Consider the following 27112-nt stretch of genomic DNA (forward strand, 5'->3'; position numbering starts at 1 on the left):
AAAGGAAGACAAGAGGAACTCCCGTGGTTTAAAAATAAAAATTAAAAAAATCATGACTTCAAAACCTAGCTTTATTTTCCTCTTGAATCAACAGCAGTACTATTAGGTCTGCCAGAGAGAAGTTTCAGGTTGCCATTGCGGAGGCTGAGCCCCTCTGATGAGAAAGACAGATTTTGCCATGCGGTCTCTTGCCCTTAGGAAAATACAATGGTAGCCCACAACTTCTTGCCCACAGGCCACCAAAAGAGCACAACGATGGTACAGGTTTTTCTGCCAGCCCACACAGCAACTCCAGGTGACACCTTCCACATTTCATTAACACCACACAGAGCCAGCCCAGCTCCTCTTTCAGCATTAGCCACAAAGTCATGACCGAAGCACTGACTTGCATATGCAAAATAACTTCCTTCTCTCCAACGTTTTCTCATTGCAAAGGTGAGAAAGAAGAACAATACTTTGAAGGAACAATATTTTATCCAAAAATAAGTTTAGTTTAGCATGCTGATGGATTGATGCAGGACAAAGAATGGATACAGAGTCAAAAGACCATTTCGGTAAGACTCTTTGGGTAAGAGGAATAAGGAGGAAAACACGGACACCTATGATAAATATAGCACCAAGAAATAGTATGCCATACAGTGCTAAGTGGATAGAGGGAGCTGAGAACTACCAGTGAACACAAATGTTACTGGAACTGCTGCCTCCAGGTGCAAGCTGGCTCATGCAGATCTATCCTGAGTGCAAACTGTGCTGAAAACACAGCATGGACCTTGACTGTCTGCAGAGCTAGCACCATTAGCACTGATTTATTAGGGCAGCCTCACAGCTACACGACGTCCCACACCAGTTCAGGTGTCTAATCCTGCAGTGGGGTTTGTTTGCAAAGAGATAAATGGCTCAGGGACAGCAAGCAGTGAGTTTCTTACTCTGAGCCAGTGTGAGCAACACAAACACCAGCAGAATTGGACACACTTAAAGAAGCCCATTATTAGCAACCCACATCCTTTGACAGAGCACGTCTGCATCTCCAAATCAATCAGCTCTGTGATGAATCTTTATTGAGTGTCAAGAGACGATTATAGGTATTACACACACATTAATAGAGGCAGCTTGAAGGAGAGCTCTACAGACTGCCAACAGAAAATCCATCAAAGTAAGAGGATCTCGTTAGTGCTGAAGACGACATAATTTATCTTTATGGGCGCATCTTTATGACACATTACTTAGGTGCACAGAGCCAGGGAAGTTACTAGAATTGGCTGTTAATAGTCAGTCTGGGTGCATTATTGCTTTAGCACAGAGCTCCACAAGCTCTGGAGCACTTCCGTTACCAGCTCTTGTTCAGCAGCTGCAGGGAGCTGTGCTGTGCAGACAGCCCTTACACAACTAAACAGCCATGGGCATTACTGAAATTATAAAATTAACCAAAAAAAAGGGCAAAAAAAAAAGAAAAAAGTTAAGTAGAAAAACAGAAAGGATGAGACAACTGTCATTCAAACGTTTGTGTTATATACTAGAGAAGAAAAGCTTGGAAAGATCTGTACTGATAAGAGTAGTGTAGCTGGGAACATAATTACATTGTGTGGTTGAAATTGGCAGTGTAGTGGAGAAAATGTTGATTTATTTTCATTTATCTGAGCAGGTTAGTATTGGCCAGGTCATTCATTTCAAACTTTCTGTGCTTGCTGCCACGGCCTGTACCGTCTCCATGAGCAGCCTGCCCACAGCAAGGCCCAGACAGCTGGAAAAAGGCAAGCATGGAGGAGCACAAGCACTACACACTGGGGGTCAAAGACCTCTCATCTAAGCAAGTCTCCACATAATGCCATCACATGAAGACAAGACAAAAAACAGGGAATCTTCTGCACAGCAAGATGTCCACTCTGGTAACATCCAGCTTCCCCAGCAAGGGCTGATCTTACCAGTAAGGGTTTTTCCTCAGAACCTCTGGAAACTACTGCAACCATTTCCTAACAAAACACATAACTGACAGGAATGTCTTGTTCTGTCCTCTTTCTAAAGCCTATTCTGTTCTTTACTACACTGCAAAATGAAGCACACAATTTATTACCAGCCGCTTGGGCTGAGAGTGCTCCCTGCTAACCACTCACATAGCAGTAACAACAAAACTCACAGAGTCTGGGAGAAATAGGAGACAGTCTGAGTGTGCTTGATGACTAAGAAACAAATCCAGTGATTCTCCTGGCATCAGAGAGCTGAACAGAGTCACAATTCCTGGAAGATAAAGTACGTACGATGCTGGAAGATAAAGTACATGTGATGACATCATTTGAAACAATCTCCTGTCACCACAGTATTTTCACAAATAGTCTTGATGTGTCTCAAAGGAAAAAAATATTAATAATCAGATTTGAACACAAACATTCAAAGGCACCAGGGCAGCATTTTCCTTATACTTCAGCATCCTCTACAGTGCAGCACGGCACTCGAAGAGACACAGCCCAGAGAGTGCTCCAGAGCACTGATTTTCCTGCTAGCTGCAAAGTATCTGCCCCAGCCTGTAAACATTTTGCAGACACAGCACTAGGAGCTACACTGTGGTGACAGAGGCACTTGTCAAAGCGGCATCCCTTTTTTTTAGAGAACAGAAACCTTTACAACCATGATCGTACCCTCTTATCCTCAACCGCTGTGCAGATGAAACTTTTGCAACAACTGAGAAGAAACTCTTTGAAACAACGACGCCAATACAGGCAGCTCTGCAGGCAGTGCTCTGCAAACACGCTGCGACAGAGCTGCCGCTGGATGGCAGTACGCTGCATTGATCTTAGCACACAGCAATTCATCACAGTTTATTTTATTTTCCACCTAGGAACAATACGGGATTGCAGGGGATGAGTTTGCAAGCACACTGCATGCAGCACAACCTTCTGGAGGACAGGAGCGCACAGGCTTTTTTCAGATTTGAGAGCTTATTTGAAAGCATTATGCCTTTGTCAATTCAATGTCTTCAAATCACCCTGACACTAGCTTTGTTGTCAGAACTGGCTTTAGCCTAACAGTTCCCAAAACAACTGTCAGAATTTTGTAACATAATATAAAGCTGGGAGCCACATCTTGATGGATACGATGGGAAATTTGGTTAGTTGTCCTGAAGGTAATATAAGAAAATTTATAAATTCCCTATATAAGTATAATCCACAGAGGAAGAGCATTTTCATCCTCTTAAACATCACGTCCTGCACTCCATTGATCAGGAGAGGAAGCACCACAGGGGTTGGGATGCAATCTCTTAACTTCTTTCCAGATACTAGCCAGCTCATCAGCTACCGCAAGACTCAAGAAACCTAAATTCAGACCCTCAGAGGTATAATTCACCCAGGTTTTTTTTTACTTACACCTCTTGGCGTGACAGTATAAGGACTGCTTTTGCATGTTTGCAGTGGGGCTCAGTTTCAGGAAACAGGCTGAACCAATCTGATAGCTCTGCCACAGAGGTGACTGTCGTCTCCTCCACTTTCCCACCCTTTCCCTGTACCAGGCCTGGCATCCTTCTGCTGGAAATCTTATTATTTGAAGATCACATGTAATGCTGCAAAGCAATGCTGACTTAAGGGCAGAACTGCAGACAGCAAGCGCTCCAGACATTAACCTGGTCCACTTATTGTTCACCAGCACACTCATACACACTACAGGAGATCACAGAAGCAAAGATCAAATAGACAATTACAGCAGGAGGGCTTGGAAACCAAATCACCATCATTTTCAGTTTGGCTAATAGGAATGAAGTGCTGAGAAGAAACCTCTGAGCTGCAAATTAATCCATGGTGCACCTGGAAGGAAGGCAGGCAGTACTGATTGCCAGGCAGCCCCTCCTGGCTTGTCCAGCCAAAGCTGTCTCAAGTAAATGCATAAGATGACCACTTTACAAGAAACCCTACACTGAGTAGATCCCATAAGCCAGAGAATGCTTCATCTACGAGGAGCAAGCCAAGCAAACAGCCTTGTGATAACCCAGCTGGGACACACTGGCAGCATTCAGGTACCCCTAGTACTGCTGGGCACTCATTTCAGCAGAAGGGGTGACATTTCTTTCATGATGTACACCAGAATTTGAGAAGTGGAGAATGAAAAGAATTCAAATCAAGGACCTATGTAACTAAAAGATGAGGGCAAGCACAGATTAGGAAGGATATGATTTTGCCTGCAAAATGAAAAAGAACCAGGAAAGTCACAAAGTACTGCTTTCAAAACAAAGTTTGATCTGGCGCCCCAACTAAATTTCTTAAAACCAAACAAGAAGCAGGTTCTTCCACAAGGAACACAAGCAAATATTGTATTTGTAAAGGGCGCTCAGAGGCCTTCCATTCATAAATCAAAGACACTTTGAAGGCGAGGCAGAAAACTACTTTGTCATTAAGAAGAAATCAAGCACTCAACAAATAAAAGACAAGAGGCTTATCAGATCCTCTCTCTGCAGGACTGAGCTGAACATCAAGGTTGATTCCCCTTTTGCCTAAGGACCTCGAGAGAAAGTAAGTCAAGACTTCTGCCTAGTGATTTTCATGAGAAATTCCCAGATCAAAAACAAGCTAGGCACATTCTACTTTTTCTGCTGGACTGATTTCAGATATCACAGTGGGTTTTGTCACCGTTGATGGCCACTAAGTAAGCAAATTCAGCTTTAGTAGAAAAGTAACTAGACCACAGCCAGTAATCTCATAGCAACAGTTTACTGCATTAGGACTATGAAGATATTTCATTTCGTCCTTTTCTGTCTTCAGTAGAGATTTCTGAAGATCATTAACTACTTAGCAGATAATATTGCACAAGTCATACTTGGACTGTCTCAGACATAATAACAACCCAACAGACACTGCTGCTAAAGCCTCAAGCTCTCTGTATTGTGCTTTTTTTTTTTTCTAATGTAATCCCTTATTATTTACTCAGAAGAGGGTTTCCCTTAAAACACAAACATCAGAGGTTACCACACTTGTTTTTCCTCAGGAATACAAATATGAGGTGCACTTCAATAGCGTCTCAATCTGTGTGAGGAATATATTTCTTTCACTTACATATCTATTATTAACACTATCCTTTTTCTTCCCACCTACATTAAAGCAGGACACGCTGGGAAACTTAGAGTAGTTAATTCATTAACAGAAGAGATCTACTGTACTCAAAACTCAGGTTATGTTAAGAGAGGGTCAGTGCATTCATGCTGAAGCTTTTGAAGTTCATACTTCATTAAGTTGCATGGCATTTTGGTGGGGAATTGAGAGCTCTCATCTCTATCAAAACTCTCTCTGAGAAATTCTGAGGGTTACACAGCTCCTAAGTGGCAATTTATACAAGAGACTCAGTCCACAGACCTGATTAAAGACCAAAGTCAATGGGAGTGCCTTTATCAATTAAGTGCTTGCCCTCCCATACATTCACTAGGTATGACACATTTGGCTTTGTCATCCCAAATAACGTAGGCACACCTTAGACAAACTGTGCATAGAAGGAGTGCTGTGATTTAGAACAAGTTCGTTCCTTTTAATCAAAAAGGAAAAAAAAAAAAGGCAGTGATGCATCATCCTTCCCCAGCTGCTAATCTTTTCCATTTCACACCCACTGATCATTATCATTGCAAAAAAAAAAAAAAACACTCAGTCTTAAAGGTGGATCTAAAGTTGTAGTCTTGGTAGTAATCAAGAGAAGATGCCACTTACTGCTTCACACCTCAGCCCTGCACGTCACCTCAGTCTGGTCTAACACTTTCATGCCCAGTACTGCTCTCAGGTTTTACTTCTAGAAAACAACATTGGTTTTAGAGTGGCAGAAGACATGAATGGGTTAAAAAAAAAAAAAAAAAGATCAATAACCCTAGAGCTAGCAGCCAGCAAGGCTGAGATCAGAAGCCACGAAGGTTCTTCTGAAGTAAGATTACTGGGACATTGTATGCAAGCCATTTGATCGTAGTCATTTGCTTGTGTGCACTCTGTATTTACTAGTTTGGTTAGAAATAGAGACATAGCTTGTGATCCTTGATCCTTTTGTAATTAAATCTCCTGCTGGATACCCCACTGGACTCTCAATTAATTATAACATTTATACAAAGATCAACACTTTGCCTCTACCAAGCTCCTTCCTATTTTATTTCTCTCACTAGGATTTTAGCCACATTCACGTTTAAGCTTAGTGATTGATTTAAGCCACTTAATTTATAAACAGAGAACTTTACTAATGAATCACAATAGCATAAAAGCCACTTAAAAATAAGCCTCTGTTACTTAGAGCAATACTGATCACTTTTTTTTTTTCCTATGCACATACTCCTTGATGACTTAAATATTCCAATAATACCCCGACAACAGCTAGGAAGTACCTTACAATACTCAAGTTGAAATTTTGACTTTTGCTGGTGGAGATGTTCAGCTTACTCAAAAAGTTGAAGGCCACATCAAGTATCCAACCAAAACAAACAAAATTGAAGCTCCCAACTTCCTGCCTCCCATTAATGCCAGAGCGCTGCAGCTTTCTCACTCCACCCTGAGCCCTGCCAGCACACAGAGCATCTCAGTCCTTCATTTGGGGTTCTGGGTGCACAAAGCCCCAGACAGAGCAGAAGCAAGATTTGAAACGTCGTCCTTCACCCACTACTTTGTGCTTGATAGAGCTCCCATACCAATGGGACAGCTCTGAAGCACAAGAGGGATGTAGGTGAAGCCACTTTCAGATTTAACATGGTACGTGAGCATCAACAGAGATGTTCCCCAGTACTGCCACAGGGCTGCCCAGCCATGTGAATTTTTTTGCATATCCTGCAGTAAAATGCACTTGAAGAAACCCATGTATGTTAAAAATAGAGCAACTTTTCCACAGAACATCCACATCACCCCCAAAGACTCCATATAAGGTCTGACCCATACGAATACATACTGGGAAAATAATAACAATAACAACAAAACATAAGAGCATCAGCAGCAAAAACCAGAGACAGTCAGCCCAGCCAAGTGACAGTTCCATTTCATAACCTTGAGCCACGCCAGTGAAAAAGCCAGGAGATAGAGCTTGGTCCCTGCTACAGTCCTATGTGCTATGCAGATTACAGCTCTAGAAACCATCACTGCATTGAAGCCAAGTCTGCATGACAAGGTTTAGGACCACTGCTTTAACAAAGAGAGGTGAACTCTTCATCACAGCTAGGTGGGCCTTGTCAAGGACTTCCCAGCTCTGCTGCCCTGGCTCTTCAGAACCCAGCAGCTAAGGTTTGTCCCCCACCAAGACGCTTTAGAAAGGAGGTAGGGTTTGAACATCTTTATTTCCAGTTCACACAACACTGGGCCAAAGACACCGTCATATATAAACGCAGCTGAGTGCTGACAGCCATGCAGCTCGGATAGCTGCTTGGCCCTGGCGTTAAGTGTCTCACACTGCGCCGAACTCGCACTACGCTCTATCAAGGAATGCATAGCTGTCCTATCTCTCTTGGCATGAGCTCCTCTGCCTTGTGACCGCGCTGCTGGCACAGCGGGAGCAGCACCGAGCCCGTCCCTGTATTAGAGCATATGTGGAAGTGCTGCATTTTCTGTCACCCACAAAATTTTGGTCTTGAGTATACTGAACACCTTGGGCTCCCAGTATGTCTTTCATAATTATTAAGTTACAAATCTGGACAATCTGGTAATCATCAGATAGGGTGAAATGTGCTACATGCTGATAGACTTCCAGGAACAGATCTGGAGACATCATTTTCCAGTTTCTCCACTCAAAAATAGATCAGTAAAGCTGGTACTATCACATTTTTCTAAGATATTCTTGTATTATTTCTGTGCACTAGCCAAAGCCTGCACTTTACATGGAGCTTTCAGGATGAAACTCATGCAAGATTAAAAATAAAGTAATCTTGAATCCAAGCTATTGGTTTAAAAGAGGAAGTGGATAAAGGATGCACTGCAAAGGCCCCAAGCACAAAAGCATAAAACCTGGGGGAAGCAGTGTTCCTGAAAGTAGGCAAATGTAGAGAGATTCCCTGATGCATTTGTATGGCCTGCTATTTCCAGTCATCTATTTCACAGAGCTGAAATTAATTATGGAGAAAATCATTGGACACTGTTCTCAGCTTCCTGAAAACAAGCTGGAGGAGGAACCCATGCAAGGAGAGCAAAGTTATCATCACTGCTTTGAACAAGGAGCCTGGTGAGGTTTGGTATTCACCTGCCAACGGCCAGGCCTTGAAAAATACCAGGAAAATGTATTTTCCTTTATGTTCTGCTCACATCTCACAGCTCTCAGATGAGCTGAGCCAATTCACACCTCCAGGAACACAGAAACTAATTTTAAAATGTGCATAACATCAGCACTGAAAGCAAAGAGGAAGATTAAACACCTATTTTCCAAGGTTGCTGAGTTTCTCTTTTTGTGTTTTTCTCTCTTCCTCAAGCCACCAAAATTTGTTTGTTTTGAAAGGGATCTGATCTGCAGAGATACCTGGCCATGGGATGATGCAGGGGAGAGAAAAAGGAGTCACTGATGCAGTAATAATGCTGCCATGAACTTATTCCTGTCTGAAAAAAAAAAAAATACTGGGTGTCATACAATCATCGTTTTCCACTGGGCAAAGTTTGACCTCAGCCAAGTCCTCCTTGGCATCACGTGGGGAAGGGGACTTTTTAAATCAGCCACTGAAGTATGAATTGAATGCAAAACTACACAAAATGGTGGGAAAGTAAACTGAGTCAGAAGATAAGACTGGGAAAACAAAGCCTCCAGATTACTTAAGGCATACCCTGCTCAAAAGACATAAGAATAATTTTATCCTGCTTTCGGCCGTTCATAGATTTCTACTGTAGCATCTGCAGCACATATTTGTACATAAATTTCTTCTTTTTTTCTTTTTTATTTTTTTAAACAAACCCAGAGTTTAAATTAAAGTTTCTTCAAAGTCACTCTGTGTTCAGCACACTTGTGTGTTAACAGACTTCAGGCTGATCTGAGCTCCATAACATCGAACATGGTGTTCTGCTCCAGGAAGGCTGTTTTGCTCAAGTTGGATCAGCCTACGTGGTGTTCATCTTGCTTTGAGCACCACACTTAGCACAGTAAGTAGAGAATAAATTCTAATGCACGCAACTTCCAGATGGTAATTAAAGATACACAACATTTGAAAAATTACATGAAATTAAAGGTCAATACAATTCACTATTTACAGTAAACAACGCTTTCCAAGATACAGCTCAGTTACCTGATGTGAGAGTTTCCTGTTCCTACCCCATAGAGCTACACTGGTAAGTAATCTTTTCCTTCCAGTTTTCCACCCTTGGAGCACACAAACCCAGGACAGCTTAGCAGCCCATCCTGCTCTGTGCATGGCAACGTAGAAAGTAAATGGTTACAGCCCTGGCTGGCAGCTTTGGCACAAATGCCACACACACATGCATCCACGCCCACAAACATGGGTCTAATTTGACAGTCCCCATATTCTGCAACAAAGCTGCTATTCAAGAGCAAAAGGAAGCTCGCTCCCTGTTAACTCAGCCACCAAGGCTATGAGCTTGCAGGAGGTGACGTAAGCCATGCCCTGCTGCAGGAGCCTCAGTCAGCCCAGCTCTGCTTCCAAGACGCTCCCTGCCACGTTTAAAACTCTGAGCAGAAAAACATTGTCACAGGGAGCAAGTGCTGTGCACTGGATGTTCTATTCTCCACTCTGGCAATCCCTTCTCACGGTTCCTTCTTACAGCCTCTCAACACATCAAGTCAGGAAGCTTGAGGAAGAAAAAAGCAGGGGGACTGCTGCACTGTGCAGGCTACATGGCAGCAGTATTACCACGTGCCACTAAACTTCCTTCAAACTGCGTCCTTGGAAGTCAGAGGGACTCAGTAACTCACCTGAGGGTTATCACTGTGTATGTGCAGTACGACTGAATGAATACAAGCAATGTCTTTGGGGAGCAGGGAGGAAATGAGCAGAATCTCCAGCATTGGTGGTGGGAAGCATTTTACGGGAATAGGAGGAAAGGAAAGAACTGTTGAAACTTTTTACTCACATATAACGGAGCTTGCTGTGGATTAAGTTTCATGACCTCAGAACACTGAAAGAAAAAAGAAAAGACAAATTTAGGACTGTTTTCCATAAAACACTAAGTACTTCTCCATAAGCTGCATGACGTTAAATTTCCAGTGTGGTACCAGCACTCTTACATTACTGTTTCTAATGGAAAATTGTTATGTAAAAACCACTATTTTCCCTGTTTTCCCTCTGTCAGATCAACAAGGATCAGCTAATTTTATTTTTTCATTTATGCTGACATTAAGCAAAGACAACTCTAAAACGATTCGCAGAAGAAATCACAGAGTTCCTCATCTGTACCACTGGCCATGTTGGCACTTGCAATATTCCAAGTGAAACTGGCTTCCCCTTCACACAACCCTAAATCCATCCCTCCTCCCAGCAACCCTTGCTTTTTATAACAATGATCAGTCCTTAATTGCACATTTGTCCACACATCCCCCCGCTTCCATACATTTTCCCACTTCTCCGCTGCAGCAGAAAACCTAAGCAAAAGCTGCAAGTTTTTGTTTAACGCTTGTATAAAGCAATCCAGACTCCAAAGATGAAGGCACGCAAAATAATTAAAAGCTACATTTCTGTCATTGCTCGTGTCCGCAGCACTGCAGTCTGCACTGCAAGTACTTTAACCCCTTTTCAAAAAGAGATAAAACACCACTCTGCTTTTCCACAAAAATAAAAAAACACACATAGGATCTTGTTCATACTTTGTTCCCTTCCAAGCCCCAAAAGTTTGCCTTTAGTGAGACAGAAATCAAACCACAGTTGAAGTTTTCTTAGCTGATTCCAGTTCTTAGTGCTCCCTCACATGCTCTCCTTATATTGCAAAGTGTTTTTGCACTGGCTGTTTTAAAGTGGCTGAGCTGCTCACCCCAACACCGTACTGCTGCAGAAGGTCCTACACCACAGACAGATGAATGCCTCGCGATAGTTTTTAGATTTATTCAATTCATACCTATTTTCAACCTCAGAAGTCCCTTCCCAAAGTAAGAATGCCTCAAAATGGTTACACTTGATAGTTTTCCCTGCTTCTTTGGATTTACAAAGAATTACTTGCTTATGAAAACAGGGGACGAGGAACACAAGCTGTCGTTTGGGCTGGTGAGCTCCAAAAGCAGCTCTGCAAGCAATCCTGCCTACAACATGCTCCTGCCATGCCAATCCTACTGAGCTCTCACGAAGAAAAAAGGGAAAAGACCAAAAGATAAAAAAACAAAAGTATGAATCATGCTAACCTTGCCAATCTGCCTCATGACCTACCTGAACCTCTCCTATTCTGAACCTAGGCATCTTGAAGAGGGGAACAGAAATAAAATCCAGCTGAGAGCTGTTATTGTACCTTACAGAGATTAAACCGGAGTTGGAAAAACTCCCTTTAAGCCCATCTCACGTTTGAATTTTTACAAAGTCTCATTGCAACAGAGCAATTCCCTCCTGAAGCGAAATTAAGTCCTGCAGCCTGGCTCAGCAATCTGGTAGTACTTGGATATGACTTAGAAAAATATATTGCTGCAGAGAAGCAAAACAATTCTGTCTCAGATGAGAATGTTTAAAGGGAGTTAATACAAAGCATTGTTTTCTCACCATTTCTTTTCAAGTCATGACAAGTACATGAACTACTTCTCTTTTTGCTGATAAAAGATACAGTGTGATATACCTTCAAAGCCAACGTGTCTACATTTTTGCATTTATAAAAACATTTAGGATTACTCTTTATCCCTGAAATTCAGCCATACCTCCACACTGGCGATATTACAACTGGCCTTCTATACAGATCAGATGCAAGTTAAAGGATGTCACATGAAATATTCAGGCATGACAGGTCTGTATCTGCCCAAGACACCACAGACAAGACACATATTCTACTCCTTGAGTTCCTCTCCATTCCCAAATAATTAGTTTTACTAAACTCTCATCAGTTATTTTAGCTTCTCAGAAGTTAGCTCCAAGGAAAGAAAATTATTCTAATGTACTCAAATTCATCCTTCCCCCTTCATTAACTAACAGCTTTACCTCTTCCACGTCAAGGTTCACAGGTATGTTATTGTCACTGTTGTCATCACACCGAGTAACTTCTGTGATTTGCAATCAAGTTACATCTATACTCACTCAAAATCTCAAACGAGCAAACGCACTCTCAGGAAGCTTGCACCTTCTCTTCACAGCTGTTTGCTTTGCTGAGACAAACCCATGGGGAAGGGGCCAACGTCCCCTACAAACACAGGAGCACCACTTCCACCTCCCCATCCTGCTCCTGTTGGCTATGCCCAGCCGTCAAGTTAACACTTTGAAAAAATCCCAACCCAAAGTCCCACCAAGCAGGCAGGAAGCACAGGCCTGATTCCAGCGCACTGCTAGAGCAGGATTTAGCGTTCTGATTCATCATTCTGATTTATCATCCCTTCCCTGGTGCAGGTTTGAGAAGCAGGAGAGGTGCTGATGGAAGGAATCAGGTACCAAGCCAGACCTTTCTTCACCTTTCTTACTGATGGCTTCACGGGTGCTTTAGCCTACCCCCTTCCAGCTAAGCCACAGAGGCACCTGTGTCACACTGTGCTTGGTGTTTGGGCTGCTATGCCATAGGACTGAGCCCTGTGAGCCCCCTCCCTGCTCTCACAGTTTTTGTCCAAGGTGCCATCCTCACACCTACTGCAAACGCTCCTCATGCCTTCATACGCAGCAGGAACCACAGCCCCTGCACTCCATCACAAAGTCTACTGTCAGATTTATCCAAAATAAGAAGCTGTTACCTTGTACATCATGCCTAATGCCGTCAAGCCACTTTCTCCGTAGGTTCCACTGTGCAAACTCTGTGCTCAGGGTCCTTTAAGTTTTTTTTTTTTTTTTTTTTTTTTTAAATCAGATCACTTTAACAGAGCAGACAACATGAGCAATATTAAGAATCTTCCTTTCAAGATCATTGGTGGAAACCAGTATAAGAAGTCTGACTGCACTGAAGGTATCAAAGATGTGCACAAAACAGCAGCAGCAGAAGGGTACCCAATCAAGAGAGAATTTGGATTTTTGCAATTCAAGTAATCATGTGACCTTGCATACTCTGACCTCTGCACCTCACAGAAATGCATTTTGCATTACTTCATCACCTTCCTGGCAGATGTCTGGCAGCAACTGAGTAGAAAGAAACAGGAAAGAAGGACACATGCAGGTCAGGAAAGGATGGATGGGCTGGTTCCAAACTCCCAAATTTTGTTGGAGAGTTGAGTTTGGTTGAAAAGACAGTGTCACAAGTTGCAGTGGCCAAAAGAAGTAAAGACTTTATACCTAAGGAAGTGAAAATACTGACACTGCTCCTGAAAGAAAAGGGGATGCCCAGGAGTTCAAACTCATGGCCGTGCTGGTATGGGGTTTTTGTTTGTTTGCAAGAGAAGTGCATAGCAGCAGCAGTGAAGTAAGGTGACGGTGTAACTGCTGAATGCTTGATCTTGACCAACAAGAGAAAAAAAATCTGGAAATACTTCCTGCAGAAATATTTTCCCCCTTTTATCTTACTAGAAGTCTTCACATCAATAGCTTAAATGAAACAATTTAATATTTCATAATATATGTGTCTGTCCAATTTTTCAAAGGATGCAAACTTCATTTGCAAGGCGACAAGCAAGTTTTGAAGATATTTTATCTTGTTAGGAAGTGCTCTGGCAAAAAACATATGAGAAAAATGGAGTGACAAATTAGTCTGAATGACTGCTTCGCATCAGCAAAGGACTGAATGTAGGTTTCTGGACGTTAACTTCCCTAGTCAGTGGGTAGGCAGGCAGCCTCTGAAAAAAAAACTTAATATAGTAAGGAAAATGAAAACAAAAGAAAGACCATGCTGATAATTATCAGGGCAAGATTCAGAAGGACCCTAATTTAATAAGTTGGACTGCTTTAAATGTAAAATAGGGGAAAAAAAGGAAAAAAAGCAAAGCTCTTTGGTGTTAAAAGATAAAAAGCTATAAAATATTTTCTTCTGTATTGATTAGAGGAGGACTCATAGATTAGAGGAACTCATCCTCTGAGTTGATGCCTGCTCTGTTCCCCAGAAAGCAGTTTCTATCTTTTGGGGCAGGTAGCACCACAGTTGCCCTATCAGACAATGCAAACTGCAGAGAGAATGCCTGGCCCTGTTGTGAGATACAGATTTGGACTGTACATGAACTGCTTTGAGAGCCAAGTCAACAAGAAAGGGCAAATAAGAACCCCACCTCCACTCTTGTTTGAAGGTCTTCAACCTGCTAAGTTTCATGTTGCAAAGAAAGAGAAAAATCACATCCACTGCACCTTCTCCATCACCAAGTTAAGCCAGAAAAAACGAAGAGTACACTTAGGAGTCCCACATGTGAATTCTAGAGAAAACCTCACAGGAAGAGCAGCTTGCTTTCTGTGGGCAGGCCACATGCAGCCTGCAGTGAAACATGCTGACGTATTCTAATAGAAACAATTGTCGCATGTGCTCAACCTAAAAGTCTATTTACTGAGGCAAAAAGAAAATGACAATGCCAGTTACACCCAGCTGGAAGGGCTCAGCTCTGTCCCCAGATGCCATTTGTCACAGTGCTGGAGCAGGCAGACAATGAGATTACTCTGAACGCTGTCTCTTGGGGCAGCTTCCCAAGCTGTGACTGCACAGAGCGCCAAACCTTTCCAAGGGAGCAATGGGAATTTCAGCACCACGCTCCCTGCTGCTGGGGGGAGCAGCCTTGCAACCTTTGTGCAGCCCAAGCTGTGCTTTGGGTACTATCATTGCAGCCAGCATGATTGCTTTGTGACCAAGCAGTCGCCATGGATGGAAACAGGAATGCGAGGACCAGTCTGGTTCTGCTAAGTCTGCAACAGACCACGTGGTCACAGCACCCAAAATGCAGCCAGCACCCACTAAAACACATCTCATGGTACCACTGCTGTGGTGAGAGCATCGCCATCCCTCAAAGAACAGCATGTTTGCCCTATCTTCTCCTTTTCTAAATCAAAATATTGGCCAAGAGCCTGGCACTCGTTTCCTCATCGCCCTGCAACAGAACTTTTATTTTAATAAGGTCCTGAAAGACACACAAAACAGACTGGCTTACTGCAAGACATCTCAAACATGCTCAACCCCAGGAGGGCAAACATGTGCTGTTAAAGGTTGGAGGATCAGCTGCATTCCTCAAGAAACATGCTTCTAATAGGGCTAAACTAACACAAATTGATCCTACGTTCACCGCAAGTACACTGCTTTCACGAGATCCAGTAACCAGTGCAAATGCCTTTTTCAGCATAGAACTGCTTCATTTCCCTCTCAGATTGCTGCAACCAAAGCATTTTATCAGCACCATTCCACATTCATCTCTGGCACCACTCAACATCTGCTCAACTATGTACAATATAATTTCCTTACGAGAATGCAACTGGAGAGAAGTACTTCCACCATGTCCTGGTCACACAGAAGATGGTTCTTCCTACACAGCCACCGACACTGATGGGTCCTGCAGCCCCACGACTACCCATCATGCAGGCTTACAGTGTCATCTCCAGGACTAAGTGAAGATCCCAGTTGTTAACAAAAGGAAGGACTGTCTTTTCTCTAAACCCATTTACTGAAACATTTACAGAAAGTGAGCAAACAAATTAATTTGATACAAATTCACACTGTCTACCTGCACGTACCATTAATTATCTATGGGCAAACTCAGATGTCCCCAGATGTAGAGTTCTTTTCTTCCAGCAGCAGCTGCCTGTACTTAAAACATTCATATTCCTTCTTGCAAATAGCTGAATCTTTTGGATTTCGATGTCCACGAGGTTTATAGCATGCTTTATGGCCACCCAGACATCTATCTTGCAATGCTACTGGAATTCTATTACTTTTTTCCCCTTAGGATATCACAGTGAAATCTCTAGTGTTTGCAAGTTTCAAAGCAGGACATGAAATAAAAGTCCAGGTTCCAGCTCTTAAAAGCAACTCTGGTTTCGGGCATTATAAAGAACTGCATAGGTCAGTAAAATTGAAAACTACTGAAGTCTTCTCAGAATGGGGAGGATACCTTTCTGCTCCGTTAAGCATTAAAGAACTAATACCGTTAATGTTATTACAGCCTCTTCAGGAGAAATTCTGTGTTATTTTGCATAAAATGTCATGGAAGAAAACAAACTACTGTGTTCGATTTCTTTGGATACAGTATCGTCTGACAAGGAGTGAAAAAAAGAGCATTTATTTGTTTATTGCGGTTCTCAAAACCTTAGCCAGGATCAGGGCCCCATCAGCTACAAACTGTAAAAAAAAAAAAAGTCAGTGCAAACGAAGTTTCTGCCCTGAAGAGTTTACAAACAAGCAGAGGCAGCAGGAAGGGATACGAACACCACGTACCTAAGTAATAAATCCTCTTCATCCACTACTCCCAGCTACTATTTAATTTCACCTTAATTAGTTGGCTTATTTCTTACAGGCATCGCAGACAAAGCGTATCTTAAGGACAAATCTGAAAGCAATGCCTACGGCCCTGCACAGATAACACTGAAGGTCCATGCACATGGCGCAGCTCAGCGCTGCCAAAAAGGCATTGAGATTTTCCCATCGTGTCTCATTCACACTTGCTCATTTTTTTTCCCATTCAGAAAGCAAAGCAATAGGATGGGCACGGACAAGGAGGAGAGGCACTGAAACCATTTGGTATCTCTGTGCAAGTCCACCTCTCCCCTCTCCTCTCCCTTATACACCATACATGTGACTAAAAACTGAAGCATATTAAGTCTTTGAGGTTTTCAAGCTTTTCAAGCTTCGTTTCAAGTTGTTTGGCTTTTTTTTTTGTAAGCTTCCATTTTAGACGTTCTTCAAGTTTAGGCTCTGCTGAATCTCCTCTTTATCTCAACATTTATTTTATTTTTGACTTTAGAAACAACGATCTCTACTTGCTGAGCCTGAAGCACGCACTCCCAACTGTACAAAAACAGCCTCTGCCATAAAGAGCTTGTGGTCGCGGGAGGGAGAGGACAGCCAAAATACACACTGATGAAGTTACAGATCTCATGGAAGGCATTTGAATAGATAAGCAGAAATACAGAGAAAGCAAGATGACTTTCCAGTTGTAAGGGGCTCTATATCTCAGCACTGTCAGGCTGAAAGTCAAAAGGAGGATTTTTTCTTTGTCAAAATGTCACAAAATTTGCTTCACGCAAATCATCCGCCGCACACAGAGCATAAGGACTCCGGTCCTTGTAAGGACTGAACTTCATGACTTCAAGTATCTAGAGTAACACTTCTCCAGGTAGATACACTACATACATCCCATCGAAATTAGAGAACCCCTAGGTATGCAGGTTACCTTCAGAAAGCCAATCATCAGCGGACTTTCCTTTGCACTGCAGCACTACCACCAATAAACACACACGTGATGGGGTAACCTTCATTACAATGCCTTACAACCAATCCTCAGATCCTCCCTCTTTAAACAAACAACCCATAAGCTGCAAAAGAGTTTAAAGAAATCCAGGGATTACACTACACATTTGTCTGAACCCATTTGGATCTGCTCCTTGCTTGCTGGCACCACGGGCAGTCCTGCCACTGAACCTCACCCAACAAAGCACCGGGTCCTCACAGGCACTCCCACACGCTCTGTTTTCACAAAACGTTTGTTTACGAAGTGCTTAGAAATATTAGGAGGATTGGGTTTCAGGCCCCAAAGTGCTCATGTTCTAAACTACACAAGATAAACAAAGGCAGGAGGAAACAGCAAGTGTGGGACAAGCTGGCCACATGCAGACGGATCCCTGCTGGAGCCCTGAATTTCATGCAAAGAGAACAAGAATAGCAACATCTTTCACAAATTTATTGCTCTCCCCTATTGTCATTGAATCACTAAACTAGAATAATCCCATTTTCTTAGGAGTGATATATAAATTACCCATCGTCTCATTGCTTTTTTTGTTCTAAAGTAATTACAATTCAAAACAAAGTTGTTCTTGTCTTGGTTTATGTATTTTTTTCTTTAACTGTAGCAAGAAGTCTGAGGATGGAAACAATGTTAATTTTACTCACATTATCTTGTCTAACATATTTTTTTTCTGGGTATCTTCCTGCACAGTTTAGATCTGCAACAACTTGCTCTCACCCTTCAGTGTTAGATGAAAGAAGGAACGAGTTGTTCACACGGTTTGCCCCACTGTTTTCATTCATTCTGAATGGACACCAGAAGTCACCATTCACAAAATGAACTACCTTTCTAATTGATGTATTAATACCCTCTAATGTGCAAAGCAGACTGAATAAAAAAATGAAATTGAGGGCAAAACCAACAAACATTCTGTTTAGGCAGGAGAAATAAAACAATGACCCAATTCTTCAGCTGCGTGCGTGGAGAAATTTGTATAAATCAAGCAGCAATTGCAGTGACTAAAATAAACTTTACCCTGACATTCTGCAACAGAAGATGAATGTATGCGCTTCCAGACATTACCCTACTAAAAGCAGAATGAATTTCCCCGTAGCTATATTAATGCACCTATTTATCTAGTCAGAAATAGGAGGCTGGAGGAATGAGGCAAGTAACCCATTGAAAAGTTACTTCACAAACACACAGGTAAACAATACCACCAGCAAAAGCCTCTGACTGTGAAAAGGGGTGAGGAGATGAGGAGCTGCACCTCAAGCGGGTGGCAGCAACTGGGGTATGAGCGCAGGGCAGCACAGCATGTGCCACTGCAGCTGAGGAAAGTGTTAAGCATAAAACCCCAGATATTTGTGTACAGCCACCTGAATTCACGTAACTTGCTGAAGGTTACGTTTTGTGTCTAAATTGATTTCTTATTAAAAAAAATCCCTCCTGCAGCATTTCCACAGGTGATGCTGCCTGCCAGCTGCATCCTGTCTGCAAACAAAACCATATGTCGCCATTCAATTAGAGACACGGAGGAGTTTCATTTGGCTGCAAGCGATGGAAAGGAGATTTAAACACTTTTCGTGTTGGCCTAGCCCTGCTGTCCTCGCCTCCAAAGGACCACTGGCAGGTCTGCAATTCCCCCACTGCAACCAGGTGCACGCAGACGGCTTTAACAGCACCAGAAAGAAATGTAACTTCGTGACATCCCCCCTTTCCCAGTAAAGGATGGAAAAGAAACACATTTAACTGAAAAATCAGACCCAAATCTTGAATGTTGTTGGAGAGCTCAGCACTGCGGCCTTCCCCATGCAGCAGGCCTTGCCAACAGAAGGCCAAGAGTTGCTACAGCAACAGCTTAATAACTGCACGCAGAGCCTCGCTGGAACGAAAGCTAACAGAGCGTCACTGATTTAATTGACTGATGATTTAATAAAATGCTCTGGATATAGATTAACTTGCTTTGCTTAATGTAGCTTGGCTTCCTGGTGGTGGCAACAGACCCACACTGTTAATGGGCCGGAGCCCGGCCTGCAGCACAGAGCTGTGGTTTTGGGGGCTCCCACCTTACCACCCAAACCCTGGAAAGAGATCAAGCCACGTGGGATAAACCAAAGCAGCAACATCGCCCAGGCCCAGCAGAGAAAGGCAGCAATCTCTCCCAAAACATACATCTAGATTCTCCGCTGCCCTCGCTACATATAAAAACCCCACAAAACTCAAATCACTGTGGTTATCACCCTACACTCCACATGCCCAATTTCAAAGAAACGAAGACATTGTAGAAGTTGAAACAACAGAGAGTAAAAGGATTATTAGCTAGCTCTAATTATACAAACTGATCTCATCCTCTTGTCATAAGCCTCTTTCCTGTGTCCGGAATCTATTTGTGCAACATAAAGACCAGCCTTTTGTAAATGTACAAGGGTCATCAGCACAGAGCAATTAATTTCACATTTTACAATACACACATATTGTCAACCAATCCACTTGTAATAAGATATAACTGCCCTCACTTGTCAATTGGTACTTTAAAATATTACTAATGCCAAACAGTAATTAAGATACGATTCCTAAAATCCAAACAGCATTTTTAAAGTAGCTACCATGTAGCTGTAATAAAATAAAAAGCACAGGCTCCATCTTCAGCTCAAGTAGCTACATCCTAATAAAGTTAAGAACTAACAGTTGACTTGAATTATAGTGCAGCATGTACGCAAAAGCACACGTATGTTTATACTCAAATTAAGTCCTCAAACAGGTTCTGGGGCAGCTGTTTCACGTAGCCACAAAACATTTATCTCAGGCTCAAATATTAACAGCCAGAAATCCTTAGCAGACCTTCTAGGTGCCTCTTCAAATGAGTAAAATTCAGCTGATAGCTCTTAATACACTGTGTAGCTTGAATACACATTACGGGAGTAAATTCTAGGGAAGCCCTCAAAGATAAAACACTTGATGTTTCTAAAAGCAATCGCTGACTTCAGGTACTTAAGTAGGAACTTCTTGAGAAGGACCAGTTTTCAAAGGACAAGTAAATTCAGCATTCTCTGCAGAAACAGAGACCATTTCAAAGCTGGGCCGTCAAAGCAGAAGGAACAGGACTATTGTTACCTTTGGAAATAGAGATGTGCTATACAGCTCCCACAGTGCCTCCAGATGCAAAAAGCCAGGTGAAAGATGATGGGAAAGGAATGCAAAATTAGGAGTTGTTTTTTCTTAAGTGATCATGCAATCATGGAAAAACATCCTTGCTAAACACGTACTTTATTTAGGTAGACACAGAATCAGCTTGTTTTACCAGAGCATCCCACCTGAGCCAGTCTTGGAAAATGCACATTGTTGACCCACTCCCAACAATTAACGGAGTCCTTCAGTTGCCAGAGAGAAAGATGTAGAGTTGCTGTTTGTAAGACACAGCATTAAAGATACAGCATCCAGGGAAGGTACTACAAACAGCAAAAGCCCAAGCAACAGAGTATCACATCTCTAAAGCAGAGATGAGAGAGTACGCATCAAAATCTGAAAGTAAAATTAAATGCAAAATCAAACAAAAACCCAGATAAGCACAGATTCTACTCAATTTCACCACCTCACCTCCTGCGTCCAATCCTTTTGGCAACTAGCTCACAAGCAATAATGCAAGTTTTGCAAACAGACATCCAGATTTGCACCTGAAATCATTTCTTCCAGTAGCCTCACAAAGGAAGCTTTCAGGCTGCCCCCTCAGGAGCCCAACGGGTTAATGCCCACAGGTTCCAGCCACACCAGTAAATCATTTATTACCCCAGCTCAGGGACAAGCAGCTACGCAGAACCAAGAGCCCACGCTGTGCAGCTGTTCACCAGCCAGGCAGCTCTGCACAATTATAATGCAGGATTAAATTTGGGGAGTGGAAATGCATCCCTCTATTACTGGTATTTGTTGGGGTTTTTTTGTTTGTTTGTTTTTCATCAAGTTATGCAGCTATTTTAAATGTTACAGAATTCGTTAACATGAAGTTCATTAAGCAGTAACCACTGCATGAATGAAATGAAAGGATCATCATTACAAGCGCAGTTAGGGAAATACTGGACCAGCAGGCAAAAAGAAGGAAGGCTTTGAGGAATAAGGAAAGCTGCTCCTAGACTCAAATTTAGTTTTTTTTCCAGACGCGTCAGAGGACACACACCCGAAATCAGTCACGGTGCAGATGTTGGTTCCCAGGGGGCCAGGTAAGCAGCACTCGCTGCCTGCAGTTGGAAACTTCTGCACCTTCCTCTGCAGGAAACACTGCTCATTGCACGCTCCTGTGCTCCAAAAATTAACAGTAAGTTAAAAAACTGCTCAGAAGGGTGATGAGGCACCAGAACAGCTTGCCCAGAGCTGTGGATGCCCCATCCATGGCGGTGTTCAAGGCCAGGCTGGATGAGGCCCTGGGCAGCCTGATCAAACCAAATCAAAAAACAAACTGCTTCTCTTATACAGTGACTGGTGTAGTGCATTCCTCCACTAACCATGTGCAGCTCACGATGGGTGCAGGGACCAGCCCTCTGCCAGCCTCATCCTCAAGGGGATGTTTTCCCAATAAAGAAGTTTTCATTCATAATTTCACCAATGATTTTAAGTCTTAATGTTTTTCTTTCTCAAGATCTGCAAATATGTACAACACCCCTACCCAACCCCACCAAAAAAAAAAAAAGGAAACCAAAATAATCACAATAAATACTTGTCTCTCTAGCACAGCAGCAGTTTATGATTAATCCACCCAGCTGTTGCTACAGCAATGCCAAATGATTTGGGCCCAACACTGTTAACCACACTGCTTTGCACCAGTCTTCTTGGGCACGACTATGGAAAATGTGAGACACTGCAGAAGGTAAACAGGTTACACACAGTGAGAGGAGAAAACAACCCTTGTGTGGTGCTTCACCACCTCCGACAGAGCCCAAGCACTCCAAGTACCCATTTCCAAAGAAGACTCCCACAGTTTCTTTGCTTTAGGCTAACAGTTTTTGCCAACTTAAGTATTTTTGGAGAGAATAACTGCATGAGACAGAACAGTTCCTGACAGTCCTGCAGTAACTACATGTCATCTTACAAGTCAGATCCATCCCCTGATCTGGTTCACCACACTGAAAGGTTATCAGAACTGAAAAACCACTGAATGAACACCTGGAGCACTGCAGGATGGGGCAGGAGGCACACCCCCCATGGGGCCTGCAAGGAGCCTTGCTCCCTGGGCAGGAGCCCTACACACCCCAGCTCCCATCCCCAGCAGCTTCTGGAGAACCCCTCAGGCTGAGGGCACCAAAACCACCTGTCTACCCCCAGGGACAGGTGCATGGTGCCTTAAAACAACAGGGAAGAGCAGCTGGTGCCCTAAGTGCTATGGGCTATTTCACACCATGGCATACGCTCACTGGAATGGGTGAGAGCACATACAACTGTGGTATAAAACAAGCTGCAAGTTCACTTGTGAAAGGTAAGTTCTTGGGTATAATTCTTCACCAGCACCTTCAGCACTCCTCATACCATTCTATTTTTTTTTTTCCTTCAAATTTTCTTGTAATGCGCTTTGATATCTGCATCCCCTCTTGCCATCTAGCAGGTAAGCCAGGCAAACCCATCCCCCAAAAAACCTTGCCTCAGCACTCAACTGCACCCAAGAGCTACCAAAACATGTGACCTTACTTGAACTGCATGGAGCAGTACCAACAGTCGGTGATGTAATTCCGGGCCTTCCCGCAGTGAGCATAGGGCAGCAGAGCAGGACTTGAGGTTCAGCTCCTGCAAGAGAGGAAGAAGGAGTCACTGGGGTGTGGCATGGCCTGCTCTGAGAACCCACACCTTCTCCACAACACCTGGGGTATGGAAGCCATCCACCAACCTATGCCTCACGGCCACATGGGAGACAACAGCCTTGGAGTGCAGCCCTGGGCAGTGGCTTCTATGAGTGCAGCATGAAACCCATCTGTGGGACTGGGCTTGATCCTGCCCTGCGCTCCCCCACAGTACTGTTGGGTTGGTATCTGTCACCCTGCCTTGAACACAAAATCCTGCAAATTCATCCCCCTACACCCATCTTAACCCCTTCAAACTAGTTGGGAACCCACATTATCATCACAAGGCATATTAGAGAAGACAAAAGCATCCAACACAGGTTGATGGCAGATGACAGCCAGCAGATGAAGCCCAAAACCTACCAGCAAGCCTCTGCCAAACCCTGATGTGCAGCCTGCACTTCTCCACAGGCAGATTTCCTGCCCCAGCCCCAGGGCAGAGCCTGCTCTACAGAGCACACCCAGAAAGAGCAGTTACAGTGGACTGAATGGCAAGTCAAGAAAGAGTACAGGTTGTGATTGTGTGTATTAAATGTTGCATGAGAGATTGTACTAACTAAACGACAGTCACTGGGGCACCTCTGGCCATCATTTCATTACTGCCCCAGCAGTGTTTGTGGGTAGGCACACAGCACCCAACGCAAGCACAACGCGCCGCCTGCTCTACCAGAGACAGTGCACCTATACTGTCCAGTTGGAAAATTGCCTGTAACGAGGGATTTCACAGCCTGATCCAACCTGCACAGCAGAAAGCACAATTACAAGCACCTCAGGAACAATGGCAAAGCTTGCTACCAGCTGGAAAATCAATTGTGTTCCATGAATTGGCTGGGGAAGGTACAACGCTAGGAGATAGCGCATTGCAAAACTAGCCTCCTTCATCCATCCGCAAAGGCACAGCAGAACCTGAACTCTGCCACACTGGTTGTACACAATTTTTTTTGAGCATTACTAAAACTTTCCCGAATTCTGCTGGTGCATTCCTGCTGAGGGACTGGGACAGCGTTTTGCGAGGCACCACAGGGCACTGCAGGCAGAAAAGGGTTTTTTCCACAGACACTTCAGCACAGACCACCTCAAATGAGAAAAAGGCAAAAAGCTTACCCTCTTGTTCCTCTTGAAGTACTGAGGAAAAGAGGGAAAAATAAGGAGCCCGTGACTCCTCATTCAGGTGTCACATTTCTAAATTTCATTTCCATGGCAAACTACTGTAGCTGAAACAACTACCTGAACTCTCCAGTACCAGGCAGAGGAAGCAAACCTCCTTTGGATTCATTAACTAGTAAAAACCACCCTCACAGTCAGAAGCAAACAGACTGGAACTTCCCTCCAGCATTCCTGCAGAGCTGCTTTCAGGACCGCATGTTAGAGTGTGGTTACAGTTTGATAAGGCAATGATTAACTACATTAAGTAAGAAACATTAACCCAGGGCTCCTGGTAGTGATCCCACGTTGATCGGAGAGTGTGATGATCAGCAGCTCTCTACAAGGCATACACTACAACAATGCAGCGGTTTCACTTGTTTGTGAGACTGATAACTTGGCTTTCAATACCGTGCAGAGCTTCAGCAAGGCTTACTGCTACTCCTGTAAGCTGGCAAGAGCTGTGGGCAGAGATAACACTGGTAAATACACAGTGAGTGCGCAGTGAATCACTGCAGGTTTTTCATCATACCCATTAAGGAATGAGGGTGTGTATATGGAGGCACACATGCAAAACTCACTGGGATGTTTATGCCTTGGAAAGTATTAGCAAGTGGAGAAAATGAAACGGCTTAGCAATAAAACATGACTCTTCCAGGGCTTTTTTGTTTGACTTCATTCTGGAGGAGCTTTTAGTTTAACACAAGAAGATGCAAAGAATATTAAGCCTTGTATTTCTAGTTCTGTATGTAAAAAGCCTGCACACTCAGTAAAGCTGTCCAAATCAAGGAATTAACTGCCCAAAGGTTTCTCCTTTCCATGGAAATGCATTGAGATTAGCTCCTGCATGTGTAAGTAGACTCATTTTGGAAGGGTTTCCCCATATGGATTGCTCCTCATCCTCTATTGTGAAATAATTTCCCAGCACAGATGAACAGACATCACCTCTCTTATGTGTGTCTTAAAAATACACTTTTTTTTAAATAATTATGTCCCATGGCTGTGTTCATATTGCTTAATGAGGGAGAAAAAAATACATAAATCACTTCCACATCATTACAGGAAGATGATGACACGCAGCCAGCAAAGGGGCTTGCCCATGGCCACCACTCTGCCAGGCAGCAACAGCGCAAGGAACAGATCTCAGTTCAAGCAAATCCCTCTCCACAGCAACCTTCATCTTCATGTAGAAAGATATAAAAGGTTCCTACGCTGCTCTGTCAGTGCTCCTCCATTCTAACCCATAACTCTGAGCAATTCCTGTCCAAGAGGGCCCACAGTGATGATGCAAGTAGCACGGCATCTCGCAGTGCTCACATAACATAAATCGGGAATATAAAGAAAAGTCCCTTTGATACTCACCTTTATTTAACACATTGAATTTGGATTAATTTGGATTAATTTTAACAATTTAGTAGAAAGAGGGGGAAAAAAACTTGTTTACCAGGACAGAACTAAGGGCAGATTGCCCATGGTCTCACTCCCTTCATACTGAGATGGCTAATGCAGAATTTGTCCCTGTCACTGCAGAGCACTGAAATGTGCTGGTGGATAAGGACAGCATTACAGCTATCCATGTTTTTAGAGAGAGAAGGTAAATAGTGATGAGGAATGGGATAGTTACATATGTAATTATTGTAAAGAAAAATAAATAAGCCTAATGACTTAAGGGTGATCTGCATCTTTATGCCAAGCAGCACAAGGTGCTCTCTACACATTCAGAAATGGAGAGGCTGTAAACACAGCAAAAGAGAGGGTTATCCGTGTCTGAAACACATTCAGGAGCAGCCAGCTAGTAGAGCTACCAGCAGGTAGAGGGGCAAAACACAGGCAGCAGCCAGCGAGGCTCTCCTGAAGGCTCAGGAGAACCCAAGCAGGCAGACCCCAGGGCCTCCAGCGCTCAGCTGCTTCTTCTGCAGAGCCAAGTCAATCAACAGAGAACTTCCAAAACAGCCATCACAGAGAAACTGCTTCCCACTTGTTTTGTTTTTTTTTTTTTATTTTCCCCTGAACACAAATCCAACTACTTCTTCTGAGAAGCATTACACAGTTATTTTGCTCCGCGAACTGATTGTTTTGACACGTAAAATGAGTTATCTCACCATCTGTTTGTAATTGCCATAATGAAGCTTTAACAAACTCAAAACCCAGCACCAATAACAGGGCACTAATGGTCTGGGTGATGAACTGCTGATTATTTGGGATTATTTCATACAGCTGGGACCTTCTGATAGCCAAGACACCCAAACAAACCTCTGGAGTATTTCCGAGTTTGGGCTGTTGCATGCTACAAAATCTCCCTATAATTTCATATCAAATGACGTCAAGGAAAGCTCGGCTACTGGATGTACAGCTGCATGCTACTGCTACCTTGTTGCTTTTAATAAATAGCCTGTACTTATGCATCAAGATATTCTCATTACAGGATGCCCTTTTCCTGTCTCTACTGGGCTTCCAGGAGAAGCTGGCTCACAGAGCTTTTTGGAAGTTTGTCCTATGGTCTGAGGCACACTTCCTAATTCCTTAGGGAAGGGAGCGTGGACAAGGCATTTCCCATGCTATGAAGCCACCTTTACAGCACCAACTTCTTCCCTCACTGATCGCAGGGAAAGCCAAGCGGATCCCACCAAAGCTGGACAGGAGCAGCAGCATCCCAGCAGCCATCCAACTCAGCGGGACAAATCCACCTGCTATGGCTATGGACACACGTGGGCAAAACAAATGTGAAAATAAAAGATCCTTTCCCTAAAATCTGCTTTATTTTGGACAGATGC

The 27112-nt window shown here is 43.3% G+C and overlaps 1 protein-coding gene across 9 annotated transcripts in view; it reads right to left on the reverse strand.

Annotated features, from left to right (window-relative positions):
- The window catches only part of AKAP13 (A-kinase anchoring protein 13), a 197250-nt gene that overhangs the window by 136654 nt on the left and 33484 nt on the right, over positions 1–27112 (reverse strand). For 7 of the 9 annotated variants that reach the window (XM_021407540.1, XM_021407539.1, XM_021407535.1 and 4 more), the window contains exons 2-3: positions 23047–23142; positions 9996–10040 (exon numbers count right to left, since the gene is read on the reverse strand). In XM_021407540.1, coding sequence (XP_021263215.1) covers positions 9996–10040; positions 23047–23142 — 141 coding nt within the window. Of the gene's footprint in view, positions 1–9995; positions 10041–23046; positions 23143–24621; positions 24642–27112 lie in introns of those variants that run through there. The other 2 variants (XM_021407541.1, XM_021407536.1) reach the window with 2 other exon arrangements.

Source organism: Numida meleagris, chromosome 9, assembly GCF_002078875.1.
Source record: "Numida meleagris isolate 19003 breed g44 Domestic line chromosome 9, NumMel1.0, whole genome shotgun sequence".
Classification (NCBI taxonomy): domain Eukaryota; kingdom Metazoa; phylum Chordata; class Aves; order Galliformes; family Numididae; genus Numida; species Numida meleagris.